At 41.4% G+C, this 18,026-nt stretch overlaps 1 protein-coding gene across 1 annotated transcript in view; it reads left to right on the forward strand.

Moving 5' to 3' along the window:
* kif19 (kinesin family member 19) overlaps positions 1-16,245 on the forward strand; it is a 52,220-nt gene extending 35,975 nt beyond the window's left edge. The window contains exons 11-20 of the mRNA XM_031894457.1: positions 690-864; positions 1,219-1,417; positions 2,238-2,508; positions 2,939-3,042; positions 4,582-4,751; positions 6,770-6,875; positions 9,174-9,264; positions 9,807-10,195; positions 12,076-12,217; positions 13,827-16,245. Of these exons, the coding sequence (XP_031750317.1) occupies positions 690-864; positions 1,219-1,417; positions 2,238-2,508; positions 2,939-3,042; positions 4,582-4,751; positions 6,770-6,875; positions 9,174-9,264; positions 9,807-10,195; positions 12,076-12,217; positions 13,827-13,981 (1,802 nt within the window). The 3' untranslated portion in view covers positions 13,982-16,245. The remainder of the gene's footprint in view (positions 1-689; positions 865-1,218; positions 1,418-2,237; positions 2,509-2,938; positions 3,043-4,581; positions 4,752-6,769; positions 6,876-9,173; positions 9,265-9,806; positions 10,196-12,075; positions 12,218-13,826) is intronic.
* The last annotated feature ends 1,781 nt before the right edge of the window (positions 16,246-18,026 follow it).

Below are 18,026 nucleotides of genomic sequence, written 5' to 3' on the forward strand. Positions count from 1 at the left end.
GACCTCACCCCAAACACACGCTTTGACAGAATGCATTCTACACTTATTAGGAAATAATCACTAGGCAACTAAAGTGACAAGGAACATTCTTTAAATATATTCAGCGTAGGCATGCCTTCTAGGCACAGTTTACTTATATTTCACTTATAGTTTAACCATCCTCAGTCTGGAAGAGCCCCTTTATTCCCCCACCTCTGCCAACTTCTGTCTAAGGTTTATGGAGAGATAATGAGTGGCTCTAACACACCCTTTGTTTGTGCATAACACTAGTGTAAAGCTGCTATTACTGGGTTAACCCATGATCAATAGGAGGAAGCAGTAAATAACAGTTATAATTTTCTCATCTCTACGTGGGATAGAATTATACCATATAAAACTGCACCAAAATCCACCCCTGAATGATGCATGTCCGTGTCTGAAGTTCTGGGCTAACTCCTAATATCGGGCTTAAATCTTTAAGATTTGTAGGAACTCTGGTCATAATATCATTATAGCAAAAGCATATTCTCTTGTGCATTTAGTTTCCCTTTGATCATTTGTGCAGCCCAAGATCTGAAAGCCTGCTTTAAAAACTGGAATGTCTCTCTTAAAGTTAATTGGATTGGCTGTTAAACTGCGGGTTGCTACTTCTCTTTGCCACCGAATCAACACGGGTTCCCAACTGATGTGTCCTACTTTGTATCTTACAGCGGAAGTGCAGCTCCACAGTTCCCCTTATGGCAGACACGAAATGGAGCAGCTAAAGGAGCAGCTCATTAGGGCATTCCGGGAACAAATGGACATTCGGCGACAGCTGATGGAGATAGAGAACAGCTCCATGGAGATGCAGATGGAGACCTCTCGGCACTTTCTCATTATTGCAGAGTAGGTGCATAACAGTCAGCTACTTACTTACTGTAAGAAATGGATTTATAATATATATGTTAGAGCTGCTTTGTATATCAATGGCTCGGTAAGGACCATGGCAGAAGAGGAGATTTGTCGCCTGTCACTTACATTTGATTTGCCAGATGCTTGCAACACTTTACACTAGGTGGACCGGCTTAATCGCAGGAAAATGCCTTCTTTGGCATTTTTAAAGGAGAATTGCCACATGTAAAGTGTTTATATGCAGCAATACCTATTATATTCATTATGAGAAGCAATATTACCTGCACCTTTGATTTTTCTAAATAATAATAATAGTAACAAAATACTGCTTCTGCGTCTTTGTTTAAGCTGGGAGCAGGAGAAGGCCCGCCGAGCAAGAAAGTGGAAAGATGAACTCAGGAAGGAAACGTACGGCAAAGATGACAGTGAGAAGGACTCAGATACAGGCGATGAGCAGTCCGATATCATCGAACCCCCTGAGGTGACTACGGCAAGAGAAACCATTCAAATACTTGAAGGAGATCAAAGCAAACTGCGCAGGCAGAAGGTAACCCATTGTACTTGTTGGAAGTTGATAAATCTATAATCAAATTCAGAAGTGGGAATTTTATATAAAAATGTTGCAGAAATACATGTATATACAGGTATGGGATCCCTTTTCCGGAAACCCATTATCCAGAAAGCTCCGAATTACGGAATGCCCGTCTCCCATAGACTCCATTTTAATCAAATAATTCAGAATTTTAAAACTGATTTCCTTTTTCTCTGTAGTAATAAAACAGTACCTTGTAATTGATGCCAACTAAGATATAAATAATCCTTATTGGATGCAAAAAATCCCATAGGGTTTAAGGAATGTTTTATTAATTCTTTAGAAGACTTAAGGTATAGAGATCCAAACTACGGAAAGACCCCTTATCCGGAATACCCTTGGTCCCGAGCATTCTGGATAATGGGTCCTATACCTGTATTTGCTTTAATAATTCATAATAAAGGTGCATTGTATAGAGCTGCAGTTGCATTGTGCAGGTCCATTACCTGACTATGAAATAATCAAATAGGTTATAGTCAGTACACTTTGCACCCCAACACCTTACCGTGTTTCATTGGCCTCTGTGCGTTAAACATGTACGATTTCCGGTGATTTCTATGAAACGCAAACCAGTTGATCTGGTGTAATAAGCCTTGTGGAACTAAAAAGCTCAGGCTAATGATGCACAGGGTGTTTGGGAGAAGTGATTGTCAGAAGCCCTTATCTGCCTCAGCTCAGAATACCAACAGAGGCAAACCTTCATCCTTATGTAAAGCAGTGATGGGGTTAAATTGGCAGGTAAATTCTGTCTCCCTTACGATGTCTTGTCATACAGCTGGAGCTGGAAAAGAGGTTCAGGGATATCCGCCAACGGGCACGGAGGCTGGAGGAGGCTCTCCCAAAGCGAATCAGCTCCGAGGATCAACGGGAAATACTGAGTCTCCTGTGCAAGGTGCACGAGCTGGAGATTGAGAATACAGAGATGCAGTCCCACGCCCTTCTCAAGGACAACATGATCCGACAGAAGAACCACATGGTTCAGAGGTTTGAGCAACATCGCTCGCTCTGTGACGAGATCATCAAACAACAGAGGAGAATTATCTACGGTACAGAGAATGAGCGCGGTGACTTATGAGAAACTATAGAAATGACATAAAGTAGGGAAAAAAAGATGGGAAAAGCTAGGGTAAAAAGGCAGTTAAAAGAAGAATAATGGCCTTTTACCAACCATATAATTAAAAGGAAAATCAATAGTTATTAGGTGTTTTTAGTGCCTAGAAGATTATTACAGTTAAAGGAAAGATTGCTTTCTATCTATTTGGAGAAAAGTTTATTTTTAAACATGTTATTTGAATGTCCTCCATTGTCTAGGAACATCTACTCACAGTTTTGTACATGATCAGGATATCATTATAAGGGAAAATGAGCGAAAATCATAAGTGGAAATTCCATAAGTGACTTAATTTATCCTGATCAGTCAGCAATGTACCATACTGAAATAACACATGCGAAATGTCTCCATATGCATCTAAACAGATCACAATCTGACTGTTCCTCACCAACTGGAGGATTTATACGAGCTGTACTTTCGGGAGCTAGAAGAAGGGGTCCTTGACAAAGTAGCAGTCTTGGCCCTAAAGGTATGTATAGCGAGGCATAAGAAGAGAGGGGAAAGGGCAGGGACAGATATGATGATAACATGAGGAAAGAGGGGTAAAGCATTAGAATTGTAAAGGGCAAAAGAAACTGGTAAAAACATGAAGGAAATGGAAATAAAATGAGAGAAGAAAAGAGATTAAAGACATCCAAGGAAGGAGTAGAGGAAAATGCAACAGCAGTGCACCCCCTGCAATGCATTAGAATTGGTGGTCTGAAAAAAGACTTATAATGCGGGAAAACATAAAACTATGGGTTAACAATATGGCCAAAAATAAAATGCAAAGGGATAGTTTGAATGTGAAGAAAAATGATGTTAAAGAAGCACATATGAACAGAAATGCTTAAAGAAAGACAAACATGAGAGTAACAGTGATGGAAAGACAAAACAATAAAAGGGAAAGAATTGCAGAGAGCACTTGTACCATTTATATACATTTATAATGTACAGTACAGGTATATCCAGAATTCTTAGGACCTGGGGTTTTCCAGATAGGGGATCTTTCTATCATTTGGATAAACAGACCTTGTCTGCAAATAGGATTGCAGCTTAGTTAGGAGCTTAGGAAGAAGTGGCATATTGATGGAACAGTACCTTACTTTATGATTGGGCAGTATTGTGCTGGCTAAGGATGGCCATACACAATAAGCAAAATAAGCTTTCCCACGATATGGCAACCTAGGGCCAAACGATCACATTACAATGAAGGGGATAGGAAAAGTCAATGAGCCAATGCAGTCCTCGATCCAACAGAAAATTCAAGTCCTGGACATGGGCAGATAGGCTGCTGAATCGGTATGGCCACCTTACATGCACATAGTGGCCATTGGCAGCTATATAGTTCCTTGTATGTTGGCTCTCATTTATAAAATGTACTTAAGGTGTCATTACCACTGCCAGTACCCTATATAGAAGTTGCTTGAGATGTCAGTGCCCACTGCCTCTCGCTGTATATAATGTACTTAGGCTGTGGGTATCCACTGCTTATTACTATGCAGTTTGCATGTTCCATTGATATATGCTTATCAGTACTCAGACCTGGACACATAGCAACCAACAAACTCTCTGTATACTGCACTTAGAATACACATTTTATATACAAGTAATTATGACTTTGTAAATGTGGCTGAAATGTCGCTCCAGTTGCCATGTTTCTACTTAAAGCCCTGTCAAGACACACTGTAGGGTAGGTGGCATGGTTTAGAAATTTGCCACGACTCACACAGGGGTGCTGCTTAGCAATTTTCCCTGTTCCCCCCTTCCCCCCAGGAAAAACATTTCTGCCACCATTGCAGTGAAGCAGACTACTTAGTGTTGGGGATCCTTTGATTTTATCCCAGGTTTGGCTTTGCTAAGCTCAGTAAATAAGTTGGTCAATATATGCCCTATGCAAATGTGAGAATCCTGGAACGTCCTGATTCTTGATGGACCCTTATGCTTATTGCATTGCCTTTCTTTTCAGTAAAGTGTTTGTATTTTATTAATGTTTTTTTTATTTATTTATTTAATCTGCCATCACCAGGACAGCCAGAGCTCCCTACCCAAAATCCCATATCTCACAGCAGAAGAGAACCTGCAGGAGCCTGACTCAGACCAGGAAAGTGTGAGGACATTTGGTTCTGACAATAGGAATCCAATTCACCGGGATTCCTACAAGAATCTCCTGCCCCGAATTCTTTCTGAGACAGATGGGTAAGAAAGATCAAAAATTGCTTAGAGAGCTCTTGACATTTTTGTGCTCAGTTGTGCCAATGAGTGTGACAAGAAAGATAAACTGAGCTGAATCAGAAGATATTTCCTAAATAAATAATGTAAGCGCCTGTGCCGTTCTGCCACGGGGAGAGAATATTGGGTGGGGGGGTTTTCCTGGTACACATTCCTGTTTTACAATGTCTTGTCATGTCACAGATTGCTAAGGACCCAACTAGGAATATACTAAATAGGATATAGTGATATTACAAATATACCGAGAGATGCAATAAGTAAGATCACTGTTTGGTGTATTTTCCAATTTGCAGGAGTACCAGAAAAAAATGCCTGGTTTTTCAGCAGTTTATTCTGTTTTCAGAAAAAATATATCCCTGGAGTAAATGGTGGGAGAGTAGGATAGGCTTTCCATTCCGTACTCTATTTAGAGTTTTCAGCTGCCCAGTTGAAGGTAGCTGTCTGGTTAGGCTGCAGGTGTTTACATTTGGAAGAGTTTGCCTCCAAATAAACATTTTTTTTGCCAGAAGTAGTGATGTCCCTGTCTCTACGCTCCTGATCCTCTGCTTGCCTGCCTACCATAGCTCATTTCCAACAAAAATTAGGTTTACAGGCAGACAGCATGTCACGAGACAAATACTAGAACACCTAGGTAACAGTCACTACAGTGTTATCTCATTTAATGTTTATTGCAAAAAGCAAACATACACAGTAAAGATTTTTGAAATTCAGGAAAACAAGCTTTCCTTCAAACTTTTCTTCAATGGGTAGATTGGCACATGAGGTTTTCGGCTAAATACACAGAGCATAAATGGTTGTCATTTGAAATGTTATTATACAGTTACTAACCTAAATGTATTCTCTCTCAGTATTGTCTATGGAAGGCTATTTTCTGGTGTTTTTTAGCCATGACGAAACACGGGTGACAAACAGTACCGTGTTATTGCCCTTTAGACCACCCTGTGGAAAGATATAAAAAAAGGCTTACTTATTCTTTAAGGCACACACAGGCAGCATAGGGCAGGCAGAGTATGGCACACACAGGCAGCATAGGGCAGGCAGAGTATGGCACACACAGGCAGCATAGGGCAGGCAGAGTATGGCACACACAGGCAGCATAGGACAGGCAGAGTATGGCACACACAGGCAGCATAGGGCAGGCAGAGTATGGCACACACAGGCAGCATAGGGCAGGCAGAGTATGGCACACACAGGCAGCATAGGGCAGGCAGAGTATGGCACACACAGGCAGGGTAGGGCAGGCAGAGTATGGCCCATACAGGCAGCATAGGACAGGCAGAGTATGGCACACACAGGCAGCTAAGGGCAGGCAGAGTATGGCACACACAGGCAGTATAGCGCAGGCAGAGTATGGCGCACACAGGCAGCAAAGGGCAGGCAGATTATGGAACACAGGCATCATAGGGCAGGCAGAGTATGGCACACACAGGCAGCATAGGGCAGGCAGAGTTTGGCACACACAGGCAGCATAGGGCAGGCAGAGTATGGCACACGCAGGCAGCATAGAGCAGGCAGAGTATGGCACACAGGCAGCATAGGGCGGGCGACTCATCGCTCCAAAATGCCTTTCCACTGGCAGCAATAGGAGTCACCGGTGAAAAGGCCTACGCATCACTTTGGTTATCCAAAGTCATGCGAAGTTGCCTGCAGGAGGAAACTTATACAGATACATTCGATACTTACAGAGGGTTAGATGGCTTTTGATAGCATCATCTACAATGTTAATATAATGAAAATCAGGCCTGGACTGGAATTCAAAATAGACCCTGGCATTTCAAATACACAGAGGCCCAAACAACCCCCAACCAGCCCACTAAATAGTGACTGTCTCTGGCATCTTACCTACAGATTGCCAGTCCAGGCCTGATGAAATGAAAAAGAAAAAAATAATAATGTACATTTCAGAAGACCACTCTAAGCAATTACAGTCAGATGTGCCTTAATGCATTATTGTATGTTGATCATTTGTGTGCTTGCATCTCCAGCGACACAAATAAAGTATTTAAAACCAGCCCACGTGCCCGACATCTTAAGAATGGTGCTGTAGTGACTCCTCCACCAATACATGTGAATGGAATAATCAGCAAAGAGGTTAGTTGTGTTGGGTGAAAATTGTGTTTGGGTGAATTAGAATGCTATCCTTGCATGTCAGCAGCTGGTTCCAATAGCAGTTCAATTTAGGGAGCCAGGTTAAAAAAAATTAAGTGGAAATTATTTTATCTCTGTGAGGTTCTGATAATGAGGGTTCATGCCTCATACTCCATCTTTTCCTGTTAAGACTTGGAATAAGGCTCCGCCCTGCATTTAGGATGCATAGAGTTGGCTGTTAAGCATTTTATATAGTCACTCAAGGTTTGTGATGTTAAGATGATACCTAAGAAGCCAGAATTTTCACTTCATTATAAATAACTAGATAGTTGTATGGTAGCAAACAAGGAAAAGTTGTGCTCACCACTACACTTTAAACCATTAAGTGGGGATACAATGAGGCTGTGACCACAAAATTCATATAGATAGAAACAAGAGATCCTCTGCACTCACCCATTATTAATATATATAGGACATTAATGGGGTATTTTAATAAAAGTTAATAAAAGTTTGCCCAGGTGCAATGACCCATAGCAACCAATCAGCAGGTAGCATTTATTGGTCACCTGTTTGAAAGCAAATATCTTATTGGTTGCTATGGCTTACTGCTCCTGGGCAAACTGAGAGCCTTTTATTACAAATGGGCATGTGACATTCTGTGCATTAAGCTACTGAAAAATGCCCTTCTCAAAACAGGGATTGTTTGGTCATATATTGCAATATATTCAGCTGGCCAACTACATTAAAGTCATCCCCTCTGGCCAGTCCTATACTTACTACTACTGCTTCACTAGCGGATTGTTTCGCGAAACGGATGAAAAAATTCCGGGGGAAAAATTTGCCACACGTCCAAAAATTGTTGCCGGCGTCAAAAAAGAATAGCTGCACGACAAAAGAATAGCCGCACGACAAAAGAATAGCCGCGGGCGACAAAAGAATAACCGTGGGCGACAAAAGAATAGCCATGCGACAGAATAATAGCCGCGGGTGACAAAATAATAGCCGTGCGACAAAATAATAGCCGCGGGCCCGCACGACATTTTCGCCATTTCGCGGATTTTTCGCCGTTTCACAGATCTTTTGAAAGATTCGCTAATTTTCCGGCAAAGCGAAATGGAACAGATTCACTCATCATTAATGACATTAAATATGGCAAAATAGCCAGAATAGGATAAAGTCCAAAAAGCTATAAAGAAAATTTCCAACATGCAGACTCTGCCCTCTAGTGACCAAAAGAGGGAAACAATACAATTTAAAGTTTAAGTCCGCAACAATCAAAAAAAGTTAAAATTAAACATCTTTATTATAATCCATTAAAACAAACCCCATGTACAAAGCCTGTAGATGACTTAGTTGGGCAGATTTAAGTTTATTGCAATATATGGGCAAACAATCCCTGTTTTGCTTAAAGGAGGGGGGGGGGGCATATCTTGGTAGCTTAATGCAGCGTTTTTCAACCACTGTTCCGCGGCACACTAGATGTTGCCTGGTGTGCCGTAGGCAGGGCCGCAATTTTTACTTTCAAAGTTTCAAAGTACTTTAATAAAATCCGGGCCCTGTCATTGGTTGCGCCCCGTGTGTACAGGTGACGTCAGTACTCACGGAGCGCAACGTTATAAAAGGGCCTGTGTGCGGTGGCGTGTAGGCAGAAGTGCAGAGGCGGCGCACGTGAGGGGAAGATGCTGCTGAAGCCGCCGAAGAGCAGAAGTAAAATGCTGCTGGGCACCAATGTATTAGGGGGGGCCACGGGGCACACTGACTTATGGGGGCACTGCTGCTGGGCACCAATGTACTAGGGGGGCTGGCTCTTGGCACCAATGTACTGGGGGGCACTGCTGCTGGGCACCAATGTACTAGGGGGGCACTGCTCTTGGCACCAATGTACTAGGGGGGCACTGCTGCTGGGCACCAATGTACTAGGGGGGCACTGCTCTTGGCACCAATGTACTAGGGGGGCACTGCTGCTGGGCACCAATGTACTAGGGGGGCACTGCTCTTGGCACCAATGTACTAGGGGGGCACTGCTGCTGGGCACCAGTGTACTAGGGGGGCACTGCTGCTGGGCACAGAGTTACATTTTTTAACATTTTCTAATGGTGGTGTGCCTCGTGATTTTTTTCATGAAACAAGTGTGCCTTTGCCCAAAAAAGGTTGAAAAACACTGGCTTAATGCACAGAATGTCCTATATATATTGATAATAGGTGAATGGATCCCTTGTATTTGTACAAATTTTGTGCATGGTCCCAGTCTATTCTGCTTACCATGATACTGATATATCTTGTGTTTCCTCTCCCCACTAGTACCCACCACGTGACCATCTGGTTAACATAAGTGGCCACATAAACTCTTCTCCTGACAGCACTGATACCAAGGTTGCCCTGACACGCAAAGGTAAGAGAATTCCTCACTAGGTTCTTAGGGCTGAGTCACATGATTATCTGCTTTTCTCAGCCATGTTTCCTACGCAGGCTGAGAAAAGTAGATCCACTCTTATCTGGAGTCCATTCAACTGCACTGACGGGTACAGCATTGGCCTGAATGCAGCTACACGGAGTGTTGATTGGGCCGAAAAACACTGTCAGTGCAACTGTCTGTAAAGCTGTGCCTATCAGTGCAGATAAACGGATGTATGGACAAGATCTGCTAAATAAGTCATCAGATCCAAATGTGGCCAAAAATGTCTTCACTTCAATCAATCAATCAATCACTTGATGGGCAGGCAGCTTAGATTGCTTTAGTGAAAGTAGAATGTACAGATGTTAGAATATAACAAAATCATTTTCACACGGTTCTGGGGTTTAACTAGGCTAGGTACTTTGGGCATTTAGTTGCCAACTGGCTGTCTGTCTTGATGTTGGGCACCGTACACAGTGAAATGTTTTTAGAAGTGAACTTTGCATTGATTTCATAAGATCTCTGCTTGGCCCTTCCAGAAAAAAGGGAGATCTCGACCAGCATTCAGAGCATTGCTGTAAAGGCAGCAAGGCGTCGTTCAAGGGTTCTAGAAGGCGACCGGCTGCAGCCCATGAAAGAGAGGAGTAACCTGTCTGTTCACTCTTTGAGTGAGAGCGAGGACACCCCATTCACTGACCAGAGGTTTCCCGGCTCATCCCTTCAGCACGCAGCCAGCGAGGACAATCTGTCTAGCAGCACGGGGGAAATAGTGGCAGCCCTTGGAGGTGGCGGCAATCACAGAGATTCTCCAAACCTGTGGCATCGGGCACAGAAAAAACAAGCACAAAAGCTGGAGAAGAGAGAGGAGTCTCTTGAGGTGAAGCGCAGGAAGAAAAGGTCAAGGTCATTCGAGGTCACAGGTCAAGGGGTACGCACATTCTCTAAATTTGGTGATATAAGCACTGCTCCTGTTTGTAAGATTAAAGGGGTAATATTTTGTTGCGCATGAACCAGCAGAACAAAAAAAATTGAAAGTACTTTCATTTTCCCATATTTACAGGGAGGTAATTACAGTTAATCAGTTAAGTCTTTGCAGTATAATAACTTGTACTTACTTTCTAAGTTAAGGTCTGTTGGACTTAGTTATGATGTTTGGACATGGATAGGAAACTGGCTGCAGGATCGGGCACAGAGGGGGGGATCATTGCTTGCAGTAGGTTTTTTACTGGGGTCCCAGAGGGTTCTGTACTGGGTACAATTTTATTTAACATGTTCATTATTAATTTAGGGGAGGGTATTGTAAGTAATTTATCAGTGTTTTTAGCTGACATAAAATGATGCACCCCAATACATTCCAGCCAAACTGACAATCTGGTCAGCTAAGTGGCAGATGAGATTCTGGTTAATGCCACCCGTGGCTAATTCTATCTGCAGGCCAAGAATCAGCCCCTAAGCTGGCATCAGCCTTCCCTGTACCTGCACCCAAAGCCATTGTTCTCTGTGACTGCACCTTGAACCATTGTGTGAGCCCAGGGGTAGCCACATGGAGCAGATATTGGTACCAATACACGTGAGTGTGCATTCCACGCCAAAGTCTACACTGTGTGCCTGCACTTGGGCCAACACATGAGTTTAAGGTGCAGGCACAGGGAAAGGCTGATGCCAGCATATGGGTTGATTCTCTGTATTCATTTATACTCAGGCCGAGAATCAGCCCTTGTGGCGTTAGTCTTATTGTAGATTTATGTAAGGTAATGCATCTGGGATATAAAAATATGCAAGCTTAGGACCAAGGGGTCCTTGTAGATAATGAACTTGACTGTAGCAAGCAATGCCAAGGGCAAACAAGGTTTTGAGCTGTATTAAAAGGGGCATAGATTCACAGGAGGAGGTGGTTATTCTTCCCCTTTAAAAAGTGCCAGTAAGGCCCCATCTAGAATTTCTAGTGCAGTTATGATCTCTAGTGCTTAAACATGTTATTATTGATTTGAAATATAGAGAGCCAAAGAAGGTCAACAAAGTTAGTTAAGTGTATTGATCTATCGGTTATAGATAAAAAACTGTTATTTACTCCTGGAGAAGAGGCGACGCTTAAGGAGAGAAATAATAACTACTGTATGTACAGGCAGCATCAGACTGGCCCATCGGGAATCTGTGAAAAATGCAGATGGACCCCAATCCCAGTGGGGCCGCCTCGTCAGTCTATATAGTATATAGTTCCTATCCATTCCCTGGCACTGACGAAGGACCTAGTTTGCAGCCACTGTCCCTGGGCCAGTTGGAGTGGAGGCAGATCCTTGATAACAACTAAGCTGCATGAATTCATATATCTAATATATTTATAATTCATATATTTAATTACTTTAAAACACTTTCATGTTCTGGTGTTACTATTCCTTTAATGTTTAAATCATTTTTAGCAGAAAAAAAGGCGCGGTGATCCAAATTAAGGAAAGGACCAGTGCCTGGAAAATCCATATCCCCAAACATTCAGGATAATAAATTCTCTGCCTGTATAAATATATAAAGGGGCCATATAATAAACTCTCTGTATACTTGCTGTATTTGGTGTGTGTATGGCCGGCTTAAGGTATTCTTGTCCTGTTTTTATCCAGTTTAACTGGGCCCTCCTGGCTGAGTCTCCAAATGAATTAACCATTGTACTAGTAATTAATGCAAATAAACACTACTGACCCTTTTGTGCATCCCATGGTAAATACAGTTACATTTTATATGTTGATATTTAAACTTTTCTGAATTAAAAGGAAATTCTGTTCATAATATATTTTCCTCGTACTCTTTCTACAGCTGGTTCGACCCAAGAACCATATATCCCGTAACCGAGCCTTGGAGAGCAACTCTGACCACAAGATCCAGTCTAACGCTCTCCAAACCAACCGCAAGATCATGCTGCCAATCGCGCAGGTCAAACTCCCTCAGAATCAGACCGGTAGATATAACGTTATAATGTTTTGCCTCATTCATTTACTGTTTGCTTCTTTAGAAACTTTCCACATTTTTACAAACTCAAATATATACTTTACTACACCTTAAAACCCTTGTGCTGAGTAAACCAGGGGGTGCTTAGACTTTTCCTTTGTGGCTTTTTACTTTTACAGAACATATCACATCAGGGCTTTCCACTTAGTTCTTAAGTCATTTCTTAAAAATGTAAAATTAATTAGAATAAAGTTTTTCTGGGCAGTGCTCTGTTGCAGTGATCTACTGGTTACCAGTCTAATGCTGGTCGTAAGACCCCATAGACATAGTCGGTAGCTCTCTGTAGATGGGGTCAAACATCTAGCCTGCCTCATCAATACCTGGCTGAAAACCAGGCAGATATCTGTCAGAGAGGTTATTGTTGTCACCTGGGCCAAACAATCAGATCAGCCCTATTTGGTTGTCAATGTGTGTGGCCAGATCAGGAGAAAATTGACTTGTTTGGCAACCTCGCCAAACCAGCAGATCTTTATGGGTATCTCAACTTAAAGGTGGACATACACGCTAAGATTTGCTCGCTTGTCGTGGTCAACATGCGAGTGGATCTTCTCTCGATATCCCCACCTACGGGTGGGTCATATTGGCTAATTCAGTCACCAAACAATCATATTAGAATGACAGGTATAGGCACCCATCAGTTCAGGAATCGCATCAACGAGCCAATGCAGTCCCCAATCCGACGAAAAATCAAACCTGCCCGTCGTTAGTGCCCATACATGGGCCAGTAAGGACCGATATCGGCAGCTAGAATTGGCCCATGTATTCCTTTCCACAAATACGAATTGCTGGTGGGAAGGCCAACACATCAATTTGGTTTTACAAAGTTGCCTGCAGGAGGAAACCCAAAGCGATGTGTAGGCCTTTCCACCAGCGATTCGTATTGTGGAAAGGGTATGTATTGATTTTGCAAGAGCTGAAATGATAGATCATATGGGGTATTTTCATTTTGGGGACCCTACATTCCTCATACTTAGGTACAACCTGTGCACATTGGGCATCAAACTGTTCAGTAGAATTCATATTAAGGATATTTTATCTAGTTACCTTATGACCTGTAGGAGATAAGATGCTATAGACTGGAAGCTTCAAAGGGATTTTACAGAAATTACACACATTTGTATAGAAACTTGGTAGTTTGGTGTAGAGAGTAGAAAGACTGCATTCACCACAGATAACTGGATCAAGTAGCATTTAGGCAGGTTATATATAGGCATTAAGTTTGAACTTGATGGACATATATCTTTTTCAACCTAACTTACTGTGTATAAAAGTCCCCCCAAGGAAAGGCCCCTAAAGTGAAAGAGCGCAAAATGTTCACAAACTGTCTGGCAATAAAAGTTCCACAAGTGACCAAATCGGCGGGCAGTAAAAGGGTTAAACTAATCAATGGTTTGCTTTGGTCAGCCGTGTACATTACATAATAAAAAGTAAATATCTGATTGGTTGTTAGAGATTATTTGGCTGATTCAATGTACATCAGGGAGCCCATCGGACTAAAGTAGGTTTTTCCTGTTACGGTCAAGGATTCAGCTAATTTGTACGTTTGTCCTTCTGTACAGGGACAGTGTTTAAAATGGCTGAGCAGCAACACCAGACCAACCAGCCTGGGAGTGTCAAGAAGCCAATATCTACCAATCAACGACCACGTTTCAATTATGTCAATGCAAACACAAGTGGTGTTTATGTGAAGGAGATCCGTGTGCGTAAATATTAAATGCTCTTGTGAACCTGGTAAAGAAGTTTCCTATGCACGAGGATTCAGGATTGGCCAAGGACTGGGCAGCGTGAAATAAACTGGACATCTATTGGGGCATATTTTTTATTGTCCCGAAGGGGTTTCTTTTAGATCACACATACAGTATAAATATCCTTTTTTTAATATGTTATTCCTGTTGGTATTTCCAGTCTGCAATACAACTTATGGAGGTGTTTCTAAGGCATATCCTGCCAGTATGTGCGAGTTTGGGGTATCCAGGGGCATTAAGCTCTATTGCCAGTATATTCCTATCAGTGTATTAAAGGTAATATAATTATTATTTACCCTGTATTCTGAACGGCTGCTGTAGATATTTACAATAGAGTCACTCATTTAAGTATTGGTGGAATTCAAGGGAAGAGCTAAAAGATTCACTTTTAGTATTTTTTAGAAAGTAGCTTTCTAAGTAACATAATAATTGCTATTTATTTTTATATTTATTATATACTGTTCTCTCCTGTCACGCTCCCTGTTCATAGGGTCAGTGAACTTGTTCTTTGTCTATGGGATATGCTCCTGTTCTAGACTACTATTTATCTGCAGTTACTTAGACCTCTACTTTCTACAGTTTACCTCAAGGTAATTTTTAGGTGCTCCTCTGCTTTGGGCAATGACACAAGGGGTAGTTTCAGTTCTTTTGCACCAAAATACCCCTTTACTACATGTACTGCCTATCTGTCAGCCCAAAAATACCCAAAAAGCTCTTTCACATGCACTTTTTTAAACATGCAGTGGGCAAAATGTCCCAAATAGCCCTCTATAAAGTTCAGTAGTTCTCTCAAAGCGACGCAGGCATGGCACAGGCAGAACGAACTAGAACAGTTGCCATATCATTATGGTGTTAATTCCTTCCTGCCCTTCCCTAGTATATCCTGAAATACCCATATGCACTACATTTATATGAGATAACATTCAGAGAGTATACCACTCTAGGCATGGCAAGTAGATCAGATGACAGGATCAGGAAATAGCATACAAATATTATTACTATGCAATATCATTTTCTTTCATGGCACAGGAGGCAGGTCTTGGGACAGAGTTTTTTTATTTCTTGATTGAATTTTCCAATAAACACGAAATATTCCAAACTTCCAATCTCTAATCCAGGATATTCATATTCCAAATCTAGGGTTGATAGTTAAAGCCTGTTCATTGTAGAACATGTTTGTTTGGTAACAACAGAAATTCTGGAAGAGAGGTTTGAGTAAATACTGTGCAGTTTGATTATAACCTTTGTGTGTATTTTTATGAGGAATATAGATTAAAGCTGTGGTCTCCCAATAAGGGCTGTAGATTGCTACAAAAGTTCATATGGCTAATAATTTGCCAGACCCTGTTTTGACCAAGTTGTTTAGACCCTATAAAGTGCAATGATGTAGTTCTATGGGATGTCCTGATGGCTACAAGGGCAGACACTTATTGTCTAATGATTTTTTAGCCCATTTTTCCCTGCTTGGGTCGGAGCAAACACATAATGGATAGCAGAGGTGCACAACGGCAGTGCCTAGGAAAGAATACTGTCTCATAAATCCAGTAACTATTTGCCCTATTGTTATGCCCTTCTTTCAATATTCTGGTGACTGTATTTCATGTGAAAGAAGGGACCACATATGAAAAAGTGGATAACTGGCCTACGGCATGGAAAATTATAGAAAGCACTGATTTAAGTAATGGACTTAAGCAATAAACCATTACTTTCTATATAGTTGTGACTTTCCAATGAGTGCATTATTTGTTGTTTTGTATATATATAATTAATTCCCGACACCAATTCAGACAAAACATATGTGCACATCCTTAGCCTCACAAGTGCATAAAACAGATACAATGTGCCCAGCTGATCTCAAAAAAGACCTTTCACCACTTATGCCCAAGTAACCGGCCTAATATTCCAGCAATTGAACATTTTAGATGAGCATTTAGTGCCAGAATCCAACTAGTATTGAGAAAGGCAAATAAGTATAGCCATACAAAGTTGTTTATTACAGACAGTTTGGGAATCACAATTCCACACTACATTAGACCCCTGCAAAGTTAATTCATGAAAGTAAGCACTTTTACAGCCCCCAGAGGGGAGGTTTGGGAAAAATGTCTTATTTACCAGACTTTAGTGTCATGGGTCCAAGTCTGTGCCTAAGTCTGAATTTGTATTATTTGTACTGGTGTTCTTGTCTTCTGTCTTTTTATATAAATTAATTGTAATAAAACGATGATTTAAATTCTTCCGCCTAATATTTTTGGGGTGGGATTTACATAATACACTTCTATGTAAACCACAGAGGTGAGAAAAGTGTCTGTACTTCATATCACCCAGGTAAAGGTTAGCATCTCTTGGCTTTCTTGCATTGCATACAGCACTACATCAGATAGCCTACAGTAGATGTTGGATGATCGTAGTCATAGACATTTTTTCAATATAAATGCATTACCAAAAATTAAGGAGCTATTCTCCTTGTTACCTCCCAGTGAATCGCAATAACCATAGGCGGAGGGTGACTTTTTTGTTTGGGGAGGCTAAAGATGGCCCATACACAGACTGACCTACAGCTAATGTGACACTTAGTGGATTCGCTGCTGGTGTAAAAAATTAACCTCCCAACTACCTATTCATACGTGCACTTCTGTTAGGGGATCTGCAAACATTTGTGTTTGTGATCAGTTAGCTTAAAGGGGTAGTTCGCATTCGAATTCACTTTTATTTTTAATGGTTTTTCAGTTATTTAGCTTTTTGTTCAGCAGCTCTCCATTTGGTATTTCAGCAGCTATCTGGTTGCTAGGGTCTTATTTACCCTAGCAACCAGGTAGTGGTTTAAACAAGAGATGGGAATATGAATAGTTAAGGGGCCTACTTGGAAAAATAAGTAATACAAAATTATAATAATAATAAAATTGTAGCCTCACAGAGCAATATTTTTGGCCCCCATTTGAAATCTGGAAAGAGGCAGAACAGAGGCAAATTATTCAAAAAAATTAATTAGGAAGACCAATTGCAAAGTTGCTAGGAATAGGCCATTTTATAACATACTAAAGGTTAACTTAAAAGTGAACCACCCCTTTAGATGTGTTAATGTTAGTTTTATAGCAAGAAAGGCAGTGGGTACTGACTCCCCATTATATACAGTGAGACGCAGTCCATATTTACAAACCCAGCACATTATATACAGTGAGAAGCAGTGGGTACTGATGGCACATATTCAGGCACTGGCACTATAACACTGGCACTGATACACAGCATTGGCCCCACTGTAACTTACTATAAATGAACAAAACAATGACAAAAATAAAAAAAAAAATAGTAAGTGCAAAAAAAATCAACAAATATATAAACACACAATGAGCTTTTTCAGAGGGAAAGAGTTAACTTACCCTCCATGTGTATAGGTAGGGGATAGATTATAAATTATTATAGATGTCAGGTCAGGCAAAAAACAATTTAATGTCAGCTAGTGATTCTTTAGAACTGTATAGTACCTGTGTATAGTGCCTGGGTATAGTACCTGTGTATAGTGCCTGTGTATAGTGCCTGTGTATAGTGCCTGTGTATAGTGCCTGTGTATAGTACCTGTGTATAGTGCCTGTGTATAGTACCTGGGTATAGTGCCTGTGTATAGTGCCTGTGTATAGTGCCCGTGTATAGTACCCGTGTATAGTACCCGTGTATAGTACCCGTGTATAGTACCCGTGTATAGTGCCTGGGTATAGTACCTGTGTATAGTGCCTGTGTATAGTGCCCGTGTATAGTACCTGGGTATAATACCTGTGTATAGTGCCTGGGTATAGTACCTGTGTATAGTACCTGGGTATAGTACCCGGGTATAGTACCCGGGTATAGTACCCGTGTATAGTACCTGGGTATAGTACCTGTGTATAGTACCTGGGTATAGTACCTGTGTATAGTACCTGGGTATAGTACCTGTGTATAGTACCTGGGTATAGTACCTGTGTATAGTACCTGGGTATAGTACCTGGGTATAGTACCTGTGTATAGTACCTGGGTATAGTA

The sequence above is a fragment of the Xenopus tropicalis genome, chromosome 10, assembly GCF_000004195.4.
Source record: "Xenopus tropicalis strain Nigerian chromosome 10, UCB_Xtro_10.0, whole genome shotgun sequence".
In the NCBI taxonomy this organism is placed as follows: domain Eukaryota; kingdom Metazoa; phylum Chordata; class Amphibia; order Anura; family Pipidae; genus Xenopus; species Xenopus tropicalis.